The sequence below is a fragment of the Erithacus rubecula genome (genome assembly GCF_903797595.1).
Source record: "Erithacus rubecula genome assembly, chromosome: 10".
NCBI lineage: Eukaryota > Metazoa > Chordata > Aves > Passeriformes > Muscicapidae > Erithacus > Erithacus rubecula.
The window spans coordinates 566,918-585,575 of record NC_136662.1 but is presented as its reverse complement, the minus strand read 5'-3'; the positions used below and the strand labels follow the sequence as shown (position 1 = coordinate 585,575).

The 18,658-nt window shown below is 49.1% G+C and overlaps 1 protein-coding gene across 3 annotated transcripts in view; it reads right to left on the bottom strand.

The window, feature by feature from the left end:
* NEGR1 (neuronal growth regulator 1) overlaps positions 1 to 18,658 on the bottom strand; it is a 151,389-nt gene that overhangs the window by 29,977 nt on the left and 102,754 nt on the right. For all 3 annotated transcript variants that reach the window (XR_013775358.1, XR_013775359.1, XM_079314363.1), the window contains exons 5-6: positions 17,240 to 17,360; positions 12,383 to 12,534 (exon numbers count right to left, since the gene is read on the bottom strand). Coding sequence is in view for 1 of the 3 variants with exons in the window: in XM_079314363.1 (XP_079170489.1) it covers positions 12,383 to 12,534; positions 17,240 to 17,360 (273 nt within the window). In the remaining 2 variants the exon portion in view is untranslated. The remainder of the gene's footprint in view (positions 1 to 12,382; positions 12,535 to 17,239; positions 17,361 to 18,658) is intronic.

The window sequence follows — 18,658 nt, the reverse complement described above, 5'->3', positions numbered from 1 at the left end:
GAGGGGGGGGGGTGTTGTGTGTGTGTGTGTGAACCAGCAACAGACAAATTTATATTTTAATTAAAAACATTCAAAATAATATTTTAATTAAAGGCCACACATTTCGTTCTCTTGGCAGTAAAAATATGCATTTTCCATCCTCACTCTCACAACAATTTCACATCTATAAGACACTGGTGTGTGCTTAAGGCTTTACCTTTCACAGGACTGCCTGTATTTTGAATAAATGAATAAATCAGGGAACTTTGTCCTCAGCAAATGGATGCTGGCAAAAGCAGAAACTCATTTGCAGGGCACTTTTTAGTATCACGAAAATACACCCACAAATGGGAGGGCAGCTCTGCAGCAGTATTTACAGCACTAAACCTTAAAAATGAATAAGTGCAGTACAGGAAGAAAAAAAAAAATCTCCTGAATTAAGCATGGATTTTATCAGATTTGAGAAATAAATGTGAGCAGTGAGATCTTTGAGGAGGAGCCTCAGCATTTGCACCCGAGGTGTGCCTGGAAAACTCAGAGAAAAACCCAAATCAGGGCAGGGCAGGGATTCCTGGGGCTGGGAGAGCAAAGGGCAAGGGGATTGTTTGATATCCAAACCCAGAGAAGTTCTCCCCACACTGGAGTGGTTACAAGCCATTTTTGAGTGTCCTCAAAAATAAAAAGCAATAAAAGCACAGGCAGAGTGCAGCCCCTGCAGAGGAGCTGTGCTCATGGAATATTCCGTGGTTTTACAATATTCCACACGGTTTGCAGGGTTTTCCTGTCATGAGGATCAGAAAAGCCCCCTTGGGGATGTGATTGCTGATGTTCCCTGCACCTCTGGAGCAGCCCAGCTCCTCAGAGACCCCAGTGCCAAAAGGGAAATCTGTGGGGTCACCACCAGCAGCCAAGGGAAAGGTTGGGAAAGGTTCCTGCTGCACCCCAGCTGTGCCATTCCAGCCTGTCTTGGGTTGCAATTCAGGATGTGATCAGAAATGTGAATTCTGTCCCATCTGTTAACCCAGCTGGGGCAGTGACCCTGATCTCCTGGCACACAGTATCTGCTAATGGGCATCTTTAAACCAGCTGGGCAATCATCTTTATCTTCCCACAGCCCATCCTCCCTCCAGGAGATATCTCCTGTTCATGGCCAGTGAGTCCCAGGGCATGGCTGATAAAATTCCATTATCCCACTGGGAGATGCTCCAGCCAGGGCAGGAGCCAAGCCTTTCCTGCCCAGAGAAAAACTGACATTTGGGACACCAAGGCACCTTCTTTCCACTGGATTCCAGAGGAAAACCAGAGCCTTGCACATCATCCCTGGAGCTTCAGAGGAAACTGCACCTTCTCCAGGAGCACTGCTCCAGCTGAGCCACATCTGCCCCTGCAGGAGGATGCAGCACCATGGAATGGGACTGTGCCACCACCCTGACTGACTGACTGTGCCAGCTTGGATTCTGGCTCTGGCAGGGTTGGGATTGTTCTGTGTAATACTGCATTGCTATTTTAATTGTCCTGGGAAAGAACTGTTATTCCTAATTCCCATATCTTTGTCTGAGAACCCCTTAATATCAAAATTATAATAATTTGGGGTAAGGGGATTTGCATTCTCCATTTCAAAGAGAAGCTCCTGCCTTTATTGGCAGACACCTGTCCTTCACACCAGGACACAGCTCAAATGTGATTTCCATCAGGACAAGTTTCTGCCAGGGTTCCACAGGTTCTGGCTGCAGTGGCTCCCCCAGATTCAGGGATGGGCCACCTGGACATGGGGAGCAGCAATGGAGAACAGACCCTGCCTTGGCTGTGGCTGCCCTGGATCCCTCCCAGCCCCATTCTAAATAAAAAACAAAACCTGTTTTTAACTGAAATGAGTGGAGAGGGAGGAATGCCTTTGCTCATGGAGGAGAAAAAAGAACATTTCAGTTGAGGACACCTGAGCTGCTGCTATGAGCACGACTCCCCATGAGGGCAGAAATTCCTGGCTGACAGAGCAGGTGAAGCAAAGACAGAAACTCACTGAATCTCAGACATGTGGATGTGTCTGCATCACCAAAGGGACGTGAAAGACAAGGCTTTGATTTAGTTATTCAAGCTACAGCGCTCTAAGGGATAAACAATATTTGCTCACTAGTCCTCATTCCCCATTTCAGATTTTTCCAGGGAAAACTGCTGCTTTAATGATTTTTTACAGCTGTTGAGACCACAACAAAATGAAGAAAAAGTGACAAAGTTGGCGGTGTCCTTTGAGCTTGGTCTTTCATTCATATGGATAAATGGAAGCTCATGAATAATGCAGACCTGGAAATGTGTTAGCATTTTCCTGCTCAGAAACATATGATTAGCACTGCTCTGACTCCCAGTAATGATATTCCTGTTCTCAGAGGTCACTCTTTAGATCTGCACAACTGTTGTTGTATTTCTGGAGATAAACACAGCAAAGTGCACAGAGGAGATGGAGCAGGGGACACGTGTGAAGGGAGGGGCAGGTCCTGGGGGGCTCTCACTGATCAGGGCAGTGCTGGGAGCCCCCCTGCCATGGAAACACCAGGCTCAGGGCAAGTCCCAGCTGCAGCAGTGACCCAGCAGCTCCCACAGTCCCACACTGGGCTAGGAGAGACCTTAAATCCCATTTAATCCCACACCTGCCACAGTAGGGACACCTCCCACTGTCCCAGGTGTTCCCAGCTCTGTCCAGCCTGGATTTGGGCACTGCCAGGGATCCAGGGGCAGCCACAGCTGCTCTGGGCACCTGTGCCAGGGGCTTTCACCCTCCCAGGGTGCAATTCCTGGCCAAATCCCATCCAGCCCTGCCCTGTGCCACTGGGAACTCATCACTGCATTTCCCAGAAAACCAGAGGAATCTGCCTGGGTTACATGGGAGCAGCAGCTCCAACATCTGGATCTGGCTGGGGAGGGTCACACGAACCTCAGGAACCCAAATTCCCGGGGTCTGTGATCCGTTTGTGCCCCAAGAATGGTCCCTGTGGGATTGGGCTCCTTGTACCTTGGGGGATCCCTGAGAGGTGCTCCCCTGGCTGGGGAAAAACTCAAATTTCTGACTCAGCAGCTCCTGGAGATTTCCCTGGGTGAAAGGCTGGGGCTGCAGCTCTGGAATACAGGGATGGAATGCAGACATGGAATATAGACATGGAATGCAGACATGGAATATAGACATAGAATGCAGGGATGGAATACAGGGATGGAATATAGACATGGAATGCAGATATGGAATATAGACATGGAATACAGGCATGGAATGCAGACATGGAATATAGACATGGAATACAGGCATGGAATGCAGACATGGAATATAGACATGGAATACAGGGATGGAATACAGACATGGAATACAGGCATGGAATGCAGACATGGAATATAGACATGGAACGCAGGCCTGGGCACTTTTTCCCAGCTCAGAGCCCTCGTCCCCAGCTCTCCCTCAGCATCCCTGGATTCCCTCCACGCTCAGGGGTGCCCCCATCCCCTCACCCAACACATGCCCAGAACTCTTGCACTGCTCTGCTATTTGCTTTCACTGGCACAGCAATTTGTGAATAACTTATTTAGCAATTACAGTGTAATTATAGCTCTGCTGATCCCTGACGAGCCGAAACCCACAGACAATGCCTATCAAATGAATCATTACAATCTCTATAAATTACACGGGAGATGTGCCCATGTCATGATGAGATTCATGAAATGACTACAATCTCTGTGAAAGGAGATTAATTAAGATGGAGTTAAGAGTTTAAGAAGGAGCAGGTTATCCTGCCCCTCTGCCCAGCTCTGGAGGCACCTGTGGAGTCCTGGGGATTCCCAGCACAGCAGGACATGAGCTCCTGGAGCTCAGCAAGGGCTGGAGCATCTCGGTGCCCAGGGAAGGCTGAGGATGTCCCTGTTGGAGCAGAGGAGCCCCTGTGACCCCTTCCAGCCTGACCCATCCTGGCATTCAAGACTTGACTGAATTTTCCTGCAATAAATGCTGCAGGGAAAAGAGAGGAGCAGCCTGAACCCTGGCGTGGGTTATTTCATCTGCCCTCCCTGGGGACAGAGGTGTCCTGGAAAACAGAGCAGGGCTGAGCAGCGCCTGCCTGCACCACCAGGCGTGGTGAAAACCTGGAAAAGCAACTTTCAAAAGTACTTTTTAAATCAGACATCCTTCCTACAACATTCTGATATTAGCAGGAGCCGGTTTTTAAACTCAGCACTTAAGATGAATAAATTTAATTACCTTGATGAAATGCACAGAACTACCTCTGGCTGTAAAATCACATTAAAAAAAAAAAATCAAAGCCCAAAAAACCCCCCAAACATTTCTGTCCCCTGTGATTGAGATAAGCACAGTTTGATCCTCACTCCGATTCCCGTTCCTGCCCGCATTTCCTCACGTTCTTGCAGCACCCTGGACAGCTCAGCCCAGCCTCAGAAGGGCTGATGGAAGCCGGACAAAATTAACTAAAATCGACTAAATTAAAGCTGCTACATCGTGATAGTCACTCCGGGGGATTTGCTTCTTTCTTCCTCGCATCCGCAGGAATTTAAATTTTTTCTTCTTTCCTTTGGAATATAATTTTAACTGAATAAATTAACAGAATTTAAACGATCCAATTCTCATGTTTGTGTTTTATTTTGGAATAAAGTAAGTCTAAATATTGCCAAGCCTAAAAATCAGAATATCAGAGCAATGTATAAGAAATGGGCTCTACAGGAGCAGTGCCTTTCCCCAGAGTGAAATCCAGGTAATTGCTGCAGGTGCTTCATGGCAGGGCATTTAAAAGTCAAGAAATCAGCTTTGTTACTTTAGATATGTAGGGGGAAAAGGAAGTTTCTGAGAGATTAATTCCAGGCCTTTTTCTGTGAATAGTTCTGATACCCCAAATCAAAGCCTCTGATGCCAGCACATCCCACCCGAGGCTTGGGAGAGAAGAGAGAGCTTTTGTGCTTTAGTGCTCCATTTATTATTGTAAATCCAGCCCAAATCTCCACATAGAAAGCTGGAGGTGGAATTAAGGGTAGCAGTAATTGAGCTCTTGATTTTCGAGGCACCTCAGCATTTTGTTCCTTCTGTGGTTCAGCACGGAGGTTAATTAGTGCTTGTAGTGTGGGCTCACTGAAAACCTCTTGTTTTTAAGCCTCTGAAGTTATTTTTAGCTTTCTTGAAGCCAAAAAAAAAAAAAAAAAAAAAAATTCCCCTTCCTGTTTTCCTTCAGAGTGTCAGATACCCAGGAGCTCACAGCAGCTGCCAGGGAGGTGCAGTGGAGCTGTGGAATCACCATCTCTGTATTTCCTGGTAATCTCTAAATTACAAACTCTGGACTCGACAGGAGCACCCAACCTTTTCAGGTAAATGTTTGGCTTTAGGCAAATGCTTTTGTCAATTAACCCAGAATTTATCTGGGAAATTATTTCAGTTTTGGCATTTTCCAGCCTGTTGGATTATTTGTTTAAATACCAAAGTCTTGGGTTTAAAATCTATCTTCTGATCTCTCTGAAGACTCAGGATATCCTTGATCAATATCTAATTCCTTTGTAAAACCCCTCGAGTTTTGCTCAACAACTTGATATGAAAATAAGTTCTGCACTTAATAACCTTCTAATGCAGGAGTGCTTTGCATTGGGTTTAAAATTCCTCTCTGATGAGTGTAAATTACTCTCTCCTGGGCCTGTGTTATGAGAAAACTTCCTAATTCACCGTCCCCAGGCTGGCCAATATTCCAATAACCCATTTTTCCTGCCCAGGATAGACAGTAATTGTCTTTAATCTCTTCACTTGGGGATTGTTCCATCCTCTGTTTCCTATTTCCCCTTGCTGAGCCTCCTCCCTCCCTCCTCCCCAAGTTTTGAGGCCAGGCTGAAGTTTGTGTTCCAGGCTGAGCTGTAAAATGTATTTGTATCATTATTTATAGTGCTATTTATAGCACTTCTTGTCTCCATCCCATTCGTTACACAAGGTATTATTTGGATTTTCAATTTTTTAAAATCTACTTTGAGGTTTTCTCCTCTGAGAAGAAACTGGAGTTACAGTGAGCTCTGACCACGGGCACTTCTCCCCCTGAGGGGGGCACAGGCAGGGAATTAAATTATAATAAAATCCTGATAAAATCCTAAATTACATGGATGACCTGGGATGGTTTAATCATTGTTTGGACAACACTCTCAGGGACAGGGTGGGACTGTGGGGGGTCTGTGCAGGGCCAGGAGTTGGATCAGTGATTGCTGTGGGTCCCTCCCCACTTGGGATATCCCAGGATTTTGTGATAATTAACTTGAGATTTGGCCACATTTCAACCCCCTGATTTACCCAGGGGGGTAAGAAGGAGTCTGAACCCCACGGGCTGTGGGTGACTGCAAAACTGGTGACTAAACACAACTGGAACACACCAGAGCATGGGGGCAACCTCAGCAAGAGCCCACAGCAAAGACCCCTGGGCTTCTCTTTGATTTTTGTTTCATTTTTCCCTGATCCACTCTCAGGCCTTTAAATTCCTGCTAAATGTGAAGGAGAAACTTGTGTTCCTGGCCTTGCTCAAACGGGTTATTTTTGCCTCATCCCAGTCACTTATTGTCATATAACTCATAATAAAGCTCAAGCTGGAAAATGGATTTAGAGACAATTCCTCCATAACTCTGGGCAATTGTTACCTGGAGCACAGTTGGCATCCATATGGAAGGAGCCCAAACCCACCACTTAACACAATTATTGTGACTTACACCACTGGGGGTTTGGGCATTTATCTGGTTCTCTGTCAAGGGTGAGTCCAGCTCAGCCTCTGTGCTCTGGGAGGGAGGCTCAGCCTCAGCCCTGCTGCCTCTCCCAGAGGGACACAGGAGGGTTTCCCTTGGGCTGGGAACCCCCTGGGCATGGCTGGGAGCTCTCAGAGCTGTTTTCCATTGGGAGCAGAAGTTTCCCACCCTAATTCCATTGGGAGCAGGAGTTTCCCATCCCAATTCCATTGGGAACAAGAGTGCTCCATTCAAATTCCATTTGGGCTCAGGAATTTCCTATCACAATTCCATCAGGAACAGGAATTTCTTATCCCAGTTCCATTGGGAACAGGAGTTTCCCATCCCAATTCCATTTGGAACAGGAATGCTCCATTCCAATTCCATTTGGAACAGAAATTTCCCATTCCAGTTCCATTGGGAACAGAAATTTCCCATCCCAATTCCATTGAAAGCAGGAGTTTCCCATCCCAATTCCATTGGGAACAGGAATGCTCCATCCCAATCCCATTGGGAAGAGAGATTTCCCATACCAATTCAATTTGGAACAGAAGTGCTCTATCCTAATTCCATTTGGAATTTCTTGTCCCAATTCAATTGGGAGCAGGAATTTCCCATCCCAATTCCATTGGGAACAGGAATTTGCCATCCTAATTCCGTTGGGAACAGGGATTTCCCCTCCCAGTTCCTCTTGGAACAGGAGCTCCCATCCCCTTTCCATCCCAATGGCCAGGCTGAATGTTCCTGGATCTCTGAGCAGGGTTTCCATGGATCTGCTGCTCTGCTGCCCTGGGTTCCAGAGCTGGGTCCATGCCCAGGATCCATTCTGGATCAGGATCTCCTCTCCTGATGAAGGGATGAAGGAAAAACGAGCTGCAGGCACAGGGATGGCTCCAGGAGACCTTGGGCTGGATCCAAACCTGATTAAATCAATAAATGTCCTCTGACTGGCTGCAGAGGGCTTTCAGCAGGCTCCTAATGAGAACAGGAATTTTCATTTCAGTTTATAAATATATATATATATATATATACCTACGCACACTTTTTAATATTATATTTTCTGATGCAGACCAGCCTGCCTGGCTGAGACAGAGCTATGCAAATTGAAATTTGATTTGCTTTCCAGGCTGCCATTTGAGAGATAAAATAGCAAAATGTTTCTTAGGTAATTGGACAACAGCAGAAACTGTGGACACAAAGGGGATTTCCCAGGGGAGAGCATTTCTCTCCAGAAATGTCAGATTTAGTGGGCCAGGCAGAGCTGTCGAGCTAAAACTGAGCAGAAGCCTGACACATACCCAAAGGCACTGAGATGTGATTCCTCAGTCAATAAAATGAAACTGCTGAGTTCAAGGATGACACTGAACTTTGTGAGCAGGGCATTAATTAATGAAGTCTGTGTAAATTCCTGATGAGCCTGCCCACACCCAGCCCGGGATCCAGGGCAGAAATCCTGCAGGAGATGTGAAAAAATCACAGTCAGCACAGATACCTGTTCTGGTAAGAGAAACGTTCACACCTGTAATAAACAAGAGATCTGTCCCATGAGGAACAGTGGAGAAAATATGGAAACACTCTAGGAACACAGAGATTTGATGGATGTGTAAAATGCCATTTACTAACCAATGGAGTGGCAAGAAAGTTATGAACCAATTAAAGCTTCACAGGAAAATTCTATAAAAATATGCTGTGACATTAAAGATTGGCTTTTCTGCATGAAGAGCTGAGTCCTGCCTGCTTTGCTATTGCAACACAGCCTGCCCTCCCTTTACACCCAGCCCATTTGCATTTGGGGGACAATATTCACTTTATTTGCATTTCTGATCCTGGTGCCACTGAGGAACCACTGAGAGTGATTTACACCAAGCCCATTTACATTTTTGGGGACAATATTCACATTATTTACATTTCTGATCCTGGTGCCACTGAGGAACCACTGAGAGTGATTTACACCAAGCCCATTTACGTTTTTGGGGACAATATTCACTTAATTTATGTTTCCAATGTGCAGCCAATGGATTGGGAATATTAACACAGGAGTTTAATTAGGAATCTCCATGTAGGAACCAGCACACAAGGCAAGGAACAGATGGAGATTGAGGGCACGGTCTGGTGCCTTTGGAATCCAGAGACAAGATCCAAACGTGTGGCACTAACAGGAGGGCACAGTCAGGTGTGATGAAACCAGCACAGAAAATACCAGCACAACCCTCTCACAAGGCTCCTTCTCCTTCCAAATGTCACTCTTGGGCAGCTTTTCACAATTATTTGCTTTTTTTTTTTTTTTTTTTGTAGTTACTGGCAGTGTGTCCAAGGATTCTGGACGTCAGTACCACCTCTGGATCACAGAACCAGCCATGTGAAATACAATTTCCCTGGCAGCTGATAGGAAAGGATGAGGATGCTCCCTGTGGATGGCAAGGCTTTCTCAAAAAGGTGCCTCTTACCAGGGATCCCACACCTGAAACACGTTCCCTGATGGGTCACAGAGAGCCAGAGCCCCCTCCAGGGGAAGGGAAGGAATCCCTCTCCTGCTCTGGGGTTTGTGCACCTGGATGCAGATCCCAGTGATGGAGACTGGGCTCAGCCCTGTCCCTGAGAAAGGTGCCCAGCTGTGCACAGCTGCTGTCATTTAGGAGCACCATCACATTTATCTGTATTATGTGCATTATGCATATTATGTGCATTAGGTTTGTTATGTGGGGATATGCAAAGAAAATCCCACAGGTTTTCCAACCCTGCTGCAACATTTCTGTTAAAAAACCCACCCTGAGAGCAGAGAGTGGCCAGTGGCCACCGAGTCCCCAGGGATGCTGGCCAGTGGGGTCACACTGGGGAATTTGGGATCCCCTCCCACACCCCAGGGGTTTCCCCCAAAATGTTTCTCCCAAATCAGCCCCCTCAGGGCAGCATAGGCTGCAGCCCACCTGAAATAAGGCAGCAATCCTATTTGAACACCCTCAGGTAGCAAATGGAATTTGCCCCAACCCTGAATTTGCTCCAGAGCTCGCAGCTCCCTCGCACACCTGAACCAGCACGTATGGTCCCCTCTCACTGCCAGCAGAACGAGATGCAGGAGCTTCACAGGGGGAAATTCTCACTGGAGGATGAAGGAGTCCACACTTAACGAGTTGCTACCCTGAGAATTGCTGTCACTCTTTTTTTTTTGCTGTTGTTTTCTTAAAGGGATAATGCTTCTAGATAATATTAATGTGAATTATAGGCAAAGGGAAAAATGCACCAAATGATCCTCGTTCCCAACCAAAATACAGGTCAGCACCTTTAGGACAGCTCTCCTTGTTTTGCCTGCATTAAACAGTCACAGTATAAAATAAAATGTTTCAGCTTGGTCCTTGAGCCAAACCTCTGAGCCAGCATCCCCCATTTCCCTCCCGAGGTCAGGAGCAGACCCAGATTTCCATATTTTCCATATTTTCCCCCAGACCATCCTGCTTCCCACCTCCCCTCTCTTTCATGATGGAGAACATCTGTTTTTATGATTTGCACCAGTGCACTCGGTACTTCTATGACATTTTCAACCTCTGCCTCTCAAAGTGCTTTTCAAGGGTGGCTACAAGGCACCTCGTGATTTAAGATGGAAAAAATCCTGGCAGCAGCTCGGAGACAGATTCAGCTCTTCTCTGTTCAAATGAAGCCAGACCTTCCTTCTACCTGCTCTGAATTGCAAATGCACCAAGCTCCAGCTCCTTCTGGCTTAATATTCCTTTGTTTTCACTTGCATTTCCCATTTAAAATAAGTGTAACATCGTTCCCACTTTGGTAATGATGCCTCAAATATTAAATAAATGGCAGCAAAGGCTCCCTGTTATTTTCTGCCTGTTACATCTCTCCGGCAGGAATTTGGAACCTCTTGACAACACTCATCATATGGGGAGTACGTTCAGGAGGAGATTTCATGGCTGGAAGGCAATAATTGTGGGATTTGAGCAACTCTGCATTTCCACTCAGAGAGGAATATCTTTATGTGCAGGATGCACCTGGGGTTTTGTCTCTTTTTTATCACCATCAGAGCAGAGCAGCAGCAGAAATCCACCACGAGCACCTTTGGATCCACCAGCAGATGGGTGAATATCCCACAGCAGTGAAACTCTAATGAGGCACAGACAAAAATCCTTCCTAAATCACCTGGAGACCCTCTGGGCATACTCTCCTGGGCTCTCCAAGGTGCCAACCCTGGGCAACCTCCTGAGGTCACCAAGGAGAATTTCTGGGCAACCTCATGAGCCCTCCAAGGTTCCCATCTTGGGCAACCTCTTGGGCTCTCCAAGGTGCCCATCCTGGGCACCCTCCTGAGCTCTCCAAAGAGAATTTCTGGGCAACCTCCTGAGCTCTGCAAGGAGACCCGTCCTGGGCAATCTCTGAGCTCTCCAAGGTTCCCATCCTGAGCTCTCCAAGGTGCTCATCCTGGGCAATCTCCTGAGCTCTCCAAGGTGCCCATCCTGGCCTCTCCAAGGTGCCCATCCTGGCCACCCTTCCAGCCTCTCCAAGGTGCCCATCCTGGGCTCTCCAAGGTGCCCATCCTGAGCTCTCCTTGCCCAGTGCCCAACGCTTTGCCACTCACACTCTTCATTGTCTTTTCCAAGAGGTTTTAGTTCTCTGCACCAGGACTGACAGACTGAGGTGGGACAGAGCTCTGGCCCACCCCAGCTCTGCAGCTCAGGGTGTTCCTGGCCCTGTGCTGGGGAATCTCTGCCCTTGGCTGGCAGTGGCCCCTCGGGGCCCCGTGGTTGCTGCTCAGAGCAGGAAGCTGTGGCTGTGCTCCTTGTGCCACAGCAGGGTGGGCTCAGCTGGGGTTTCTGGCACAGAAACTCCCTCAGCCCCCTGTAAGAGTCAGTCTGAAGTGTCTCTGATCTGCCTCACCACCATCATCAGAGACTGAGACCAGAGGACCTCCACTGCTCACTCTGACCTGAGCTCTGGCCTGGCTCAGGTGGATGCTTGCCCAGGACTGTCTGTGTCTGTGCTTGGTGCTGCCATGGAATGTCTGTAGCTGTGCCTGGTGCTTGCCCAGGGCTGTTTGGAGCTGTGCCTGGTGCTGCCATGGGCTGTGGCTGTGCCTGGTGCTGCTCTCAGCAGGTGCTGCTCATAGCACCCTGTTCCACCTGTTACCTACAGCAATGATCTCCACACCCAATAGTCCATAAATCTCCCCACATTTGGCCACAGGCCACTTTTGGCCAGAGGCCACTGGCTTTGGAAAAGGACTATAAAAAGTGACTTTCCTAAAGAGACTCTGGGATCTCTTTCTCCCCAAGGGATTGAAGTCGTGTCTAGTCAGACGAGCACGAGGATGTGTCCCGTCTGTTGGTAGCTGTATCCCATCCTTCTCTCTCTTTCTCCCCTTTTACTTAATTTCCTTTACCTCTCTCTCTCTTCTATCACAAAACTGAATTTTTCCTCAACAAACCTCATTGCTGCTTTCTGCTGAACAAAACCCGAGTCTGTTGCTGTTTGCCTTTCCCACCCTGGGGCCGAACGAGCCGACTCCCGCTGGGGTTGAGCAGATCCTGACACCCCCAGGACGTGCCCCAGCCCACACCCAGCAGCACAGATCCTGTGAGAGCAGCACGGGGTGTGTGGGGAGCCAGCTCCTCCTTGGCTTGGCACCCAGGGCCGTGGGAAGAACCACCCTGTGCCACACGTCCCCGTTACTTACGGTTGAGAGGCAGGCTGGCATTGGTCGTCCCTAGTTTGTTGGTGGCCACACAAGTATAGTTGCCAAAGTGCTCTTCTGTCACATTGGTAACAGTAAGAAGGGATCTTGTACTATAATTTTTAATAGTGATTCCTTGTTGACCATTGATCAGTCTAGAAAGCAAAAAGAAAATGTCTATAACTCATGTACCACAACCGAGGGGTTTTTTTAGTTTATTTTTTCTTGTCATAGCTCTGTTTCCTTCCCTGGTTTTGCAGCCAGCCCTGGGAGTGCTGTGAGCTCTCTGCAAGCTGCCAGTGCCTGTGCCCAGCACAATTCCTGCCACTCTGGAGAGGCCATGAGCAGCCCTGGGGAGGCTGAGGGGGATGGTGCACGGAGAGAAGAGAAACCCCCCAGCCCCTCCTGCCTGGAGGGCAAATCCAGGATGCAGAACTGGGACTTTGAACTGGGCAAAGCCAACTGGGAACTGAAATTCCCTCCCTGGGCAGAAAGGGGTCGTGGTGAGTCCTTCTAAGAGGGTTTTTCAGCCTCTGGAGGTTGCTGTGTCCTTGCACAGCCCTGGCTGGTGGCAGGTGAGGATGAGGAGCCAGGACTGTGAATCCATGGCACTGTGACCGTGGCTCTTTCATCCTCTGCCCTTTGCACAGCCCTGGCTGGTGGCAGGTGAGGATGAGGAGCCAGGATTGTGACCATGGTTTTGTTTGTGGGGCTCTACAGCTGCAAATGAGCCTTGCAATTAGGGACAAAATGCTCCAGCAGCACTGCTGAGGCAGCAGCCTGGGCAGGAGCAGGTAATGAAGCAAAAAAAAAGCCAAATCAGGATTCTTTCCAGCCAGCTCTGAGCTTCCCACCCCAAATTGAAAGGAAAAATGCAGGTGTTTGGATAGGGCTCCCAAAGCCATGCCAGGAGCATTGCTGGGCACCAGGACAAAGCAGGAGAACCAGCTTTAATGATGTTTTGGTAGGCAAACCACGTCTGATCAAACAAGGAGACGAGAAGGGGAACTGTGATATTAAAAACTCGCTACAGTTATTACTCAGAATTCCTTCTATTTCCCATAAGGAGCAGAGTTTTGGATTAAGAATACAATTTCTGTCTGCAATATTAAAGGATATAATCATATATCCTGGGAATTAATGCCATCTTCTACCGTTCTGTCTGGAAACCTTGGCAAATCTGTCTTTAATTGCACTGGTGCAGGCTGTGGACTGAACATTGCTCATTGTTATGTGAGAGCCTCTCCTCCCACAGGGATCTCTCCTCCCTGGGCAGTTTGTGTTCTGTAAAGGACCCTGCTGGGAGAGGAATTTCTGAAAACAGAAACGTAGGATTGAAGGGCCTGGTTTGGGGTCAACATTGCTCTTGGAATGTTCATCTTTTGTCCAGAAAGCGAAAACTTCTGTGCCAGACAGAAATTTGTCCCTTCAGCCTTTGCACATGGATGTTCCTCCTCTAAACCCACCAATGGCTGCCCCTCTCTATCCTGCCTGCCCTGCAGAAAATTCCAGAGGAATTCTTCACTCCCAACCTTTGCTGTGCTGCTCCCATGCAGAGGGTGGAATTCCCAGAGCAGCTGTGGCTGCCCCTGGATCCCAAGGTTGGACACTGGGGCTGGAGCACCTGGGACAGGGGAAGGTGTCCCTGCCATGGCAGGGGTGGGGTGGGTGGGATGTGAGCTCCTCTCCAAGCCAAACCAGGCTGGGATCCTGTGGTTGGCACCAGCTCTTCCCAAACCATTTATCATCTATCATTTATCATTGATAATTTATCATTGATCACTGACCATTGATCACTGATCATTTACCATTTATAATTTATAATTTATCATTGATCATTCCTCCTTCCCCCAGTTTTGTGCCCCCTGCTCAGGTCACAGTGAGCTCTTCATGGCAGGGCTGGCTCCCACTCATCCTCATCCTCATCCTCATCCTCATCCTCATCCTCATCCTTACCCTCATCCTCACCCCAGCCCTGCCCTGCTGCCATCCCAGAATACCTGCACACTCAGAACTGATGGAACAATGATATTTGTTATTTCAAATGTGGGTCTTGTTCACTTTGAGGAGGAGAAGGGAATTAATATTTCAATATTTTACTTAGGTGGCTTGGGCTGGAATGGGATAAACTTCAGGATCCCTTCCAACCCACCCCAAGGTGATGTTTCTCTGACAATTCCAAGATGTTTTTTATTAACCCCAAATTTTCTCCAGCTCTCCCCACCCTGTGCTATTGAGCAGAGCTCCTGGGAAGGCAGTGATCAGGCAGAATTAGCCCTTCCTGCCTCACAGAGCAATAACTTTAACTCAGAGCAGGCTGGTGCTGCCTCTGTGTTTAGCTTGAATGGTTATTTCATGATGAGGTGATCCCTGGAGTCTGGGAATGGTGGGTTTGGATTTACATTAATCTCAGTAACAACAATGCAGCTTCCACCCCCTCAAGCCTTGTTTCAGACACTGCACGCACAGTTATGATTCCAGGGCTGGCTCCCACTGCTAATTTATTGAACAATCCATCCAGATCTCTAAATGAGAGGAGTCCCTGAGTGCATCTGAAGAAATGGGCTCCTCTCTGTGTGTTAGCAGAGAACCCGGCGGGGTGTGCACTCCCAGCGTGGAAATTCAGCCTGAGCACGGCTGCAAATTATCTGCAGGGAAATGGGGTGAGCTGTGAGCCCCTCTGAGAGCTGAACCCTCTCAGCTCTCATGAAAACAGTGCCTGAGGTGGCCAAGGCTCACCCTGTGCTGGTCAGGAGACCCTGAGCTGGCCAGGAGACCCTGAGCTAATCAAGGCTCACCCTGAGCTGGCCAGGAGACCCTGAGCTGGTCAAGGCTGACCTGAGCTGGTTAATGCTCACCCTGAGCTGGTTAATGCTCATCCTGAGCTGGCCAAGGCTCACCTGAGCTGGTCAAGTCTCACCTGAGCTGCCTGCCCATCATCCAGAGGCAGAGGGGAGACACTGGATCCAAAGCCAGCCCCAAAACCCCCGTGGGTGTTTCCCTGTTTCCTGCAAGGGATGGGGCTCAGCACCCCAGCACCTTTCTAGCCATGTACCAACAGGAGCTCCAAGGACCCCCTGAGCTGGAAGGGACCCCCAAGGCTCATCAGAGCCCAACTCCTGACAGGGTAGAACATTCAATTTAACCCAGGATTTGAGCAGCAAAGCCCAGCAGGGCAGAGCTGTGCCTGCAGGGGTGGAACTGCACAAATGGGGTGTCCTGGATTGCTCTGCTTCACTTGCCTGCTGCTGCCATGGCACTGAGTGTGCTCAGCAGAGAGCAGCTTGGCCACAGCTATAAATAGAGAGGTGATCAGCGTGCTGGGAGCTGCTCGTTGAAGCTGGAGTGCCAAAACCTGCTCTGAGATATTCCCACAGAAAGGAACTGCCCCCAGGATGGGCTCAGCACAACCACCCGTGGGAGTGGGGTGCAGGTGGGTGTCACCAAGAGGAGACACAGAGGGAATATCAGGGAAGAGAAGCCTGGGGATGAGGTGGGATGCAGGGAGACAGGGAGGACAGCAGCTCGTGCTGCAGGGGGGAGCAGCTGAGAACTGAGCTGACAGATGGCTTTCTGTGGAAAAGGGTCATTAATATTCTCCTGCCAGCTCCCAGGTTTAGTGGGATGTTGGAGCTGACAAACCCAGCACTGGGGAGCTGGGAAATTCCCAAAGCTGCAAGGGACAGCATCACCTGCAAGGGACAGCATCACCTGCAAGGGACAACAACCCCTGCAAGGGACAACAACCCCTGCAAGGGACAGCAAACACCTGCAAGGGACAACAACCCCCTGCAAGGGACAGCATCCCCCTGCAAGAGAAAATATCACCTGCAAGGGACAGCATCACCTTCAAGGGACAACAACCCCTGCAAGGGACAGCATCCACCTGCAAGGGACAGCAAACACCTGCAAGGGACAGCATCACCTGCAAGGGACAACAACCCCTGCAAGGGACAGCATCCCCCTGCAAGAGAAAATATCACCTGCAAGGGACAGCAAACACCTCCAGGGGACAGCATCCCCTGCAAGGGACAGAATCACCCTGCAAGGGACAGAATCACCTGCAAGGGACAGCAAACACCTGCAAAGGGACAGCATCCCCCTGCAAGAGAAAATATCACCTGCAAGGGACAGCATCCCCTGCAAGGGACAGCAAACACCTGCAAGGGACAATATCCCCTGCAAGGGACAACATCACCTGCAAGGGACAGCATCCCCTGCAAGGGACAGAATCACCTGCAAAGGACAACAACCCCTGCAAGGGACAGCATCACCTTCAAGGGACAACAACCCCTGCAAGGGACAGCATCCCCTGCAAGGGACAACAACCCCTGCAAGGGACAGCATCTCCCTGCCTCTGCACCAGCCTGTGACCCCGAGAGAAACGAGCTCCTGCAAAGCCAAGAGCTGCAAGCCCAGGTGTTCCCAAAAAAAGCCACCTCCCTGTGCAATGAGCTGCCTTTGGGTGGAGTGGCCCTGCAGTGCTGCTGTCCCCCAGCCCCAGGGCCCGCAGGGGCTGCACACAAACCCAGAGCAGAGTTTGGGGTTCAGGGCTGACCCCCTTGTCTGCAGCGACTGCAGAGCTGTGCTGACCCCAGGGAGCACAGAGAGCCCCTCACCCCTCTCCAAATCCTTCCTTTCAGAGCTGAGGAGGAGAAACTGAACAAAAGCCCTTCCTGCAGATTCCCCAGTGCTTTGCTGGCTGCCACCCCGGCAGGCTGGGACTCCTGCAGCACATTTTGGGTGCCAGGCTGCTGCAATTGGCACGCTGAGAGAGCAGGAGCAGCTCCCAGGGCACTGGGTGGGCACGGGGCAGCCCCAGGCTGGCACACGAGGGGTGGGCGAGCAGTGGCTACTTACTTCCTCTCTCCTTTGAACCACTCAAAGCCCGGGGCAGGCACTCCTGCACCTTCACAGCGGATCAGGCCGTTCCCTCCAAGCATCACACCGCTGGATTTTAGTTCCTGAATTGTGGGGGCAACTGAAAAATAAGAATTGTGAGATGGACATTGGCATCTGGACAGGCAGGTCACCCCAGGCTGCTGCTCTCTCAGGGGAGGGGTCCCACGCTGCAGATCCTGCTGGGGTGTCAGGAGAGAGGGATCCAGCCTGGGAGCTGCTCTTCAGGCAGCCACCCCAGTACCAGCATCCTTTAATATTGAACATTGAATATCCAGGGGTTGAAACCCGGAGCACTGCAGGTCCCTCATTGGCATCAACACCCCCAAGGCCAGTGTCCCACTCTGGGGTCTCTCCTCTGCCCCCACATCACCCCACAGGGACATGAGGTGGTTCAAACCCTGTTTTTTTCTGAAGTAGCTGAAGAGAGATTGCTGAAGACGTTTGTTTTTGTTTTTTTTTTCTCAAGGATTGTTCATTATTTCTTATTTTTGGGACATTTTGCCTGGCCAGCAGGGTCTGCTCAGCCTGGCATCCATGGTGGAATCTGCCTGGGCTTATCTTAGAAAGTTTGTACTATGTGTTACATGTTTACAAAGTTTTCCCAATACAATACAATTTTATTAAATGGTCCAGCCCTGACCCCATCCAATCCAAGAGTGCCAACGTGTCACCCAGCATGGATGACAGGGAGAAGAAGGAGGAAAAGGTGTCCATCCCCAAATTCTCCATCTTGGCCACGTGTCCCTTATCATAAACATTCAAAAAAACCTATTTATCTATGTTCTAACAATTTAATTTACACTTCACTAATTTTGTCAGCTTGTTTCCATTCCCTTTGTGCTGACAACTTCCCCCAGGGGTTAGAATTCAGCTCCTGAGACACCAGGGTCTCACTCAGAGTCTTTGAGACCCTCACCAGGGGGGTTTTGAGACCCCCAAGGAGGCCAGGGGATGCCCTGGGCTCCCACACCCAGAGCTCAGCTGGCCCTTGAGACCCCAAACTAAAGGAAAAACCTCCAAAATCACGAGGCAGGCACAGATCCCAGAGCAAAGCCACTGTCCACATCCCACCGCACGTGGAGCTGTTTCATAAGTGCATTTTGTCTTTTTAAACAGTGAACATTGCAAATAGTAACAAACTTTTTGAGCTTAGAACTACAGACACAAATAAAGATGAAAAGCAATTGTCAGGTTTTCCGGTTGCCAGCAAAAGGAACCTCCAGCTGAAAATAAAGCACAGCAAATTCCCCAGGAAAGAGATTATCAAAGGCAACAACTGCCTCCTCCTGGAACTTTTTACGTCCTCTGCTTTTAAACAATAATTTATGTGCATCATCAACAGGCTGTAAAAACCAAACCACACAAGTTATAAATAAA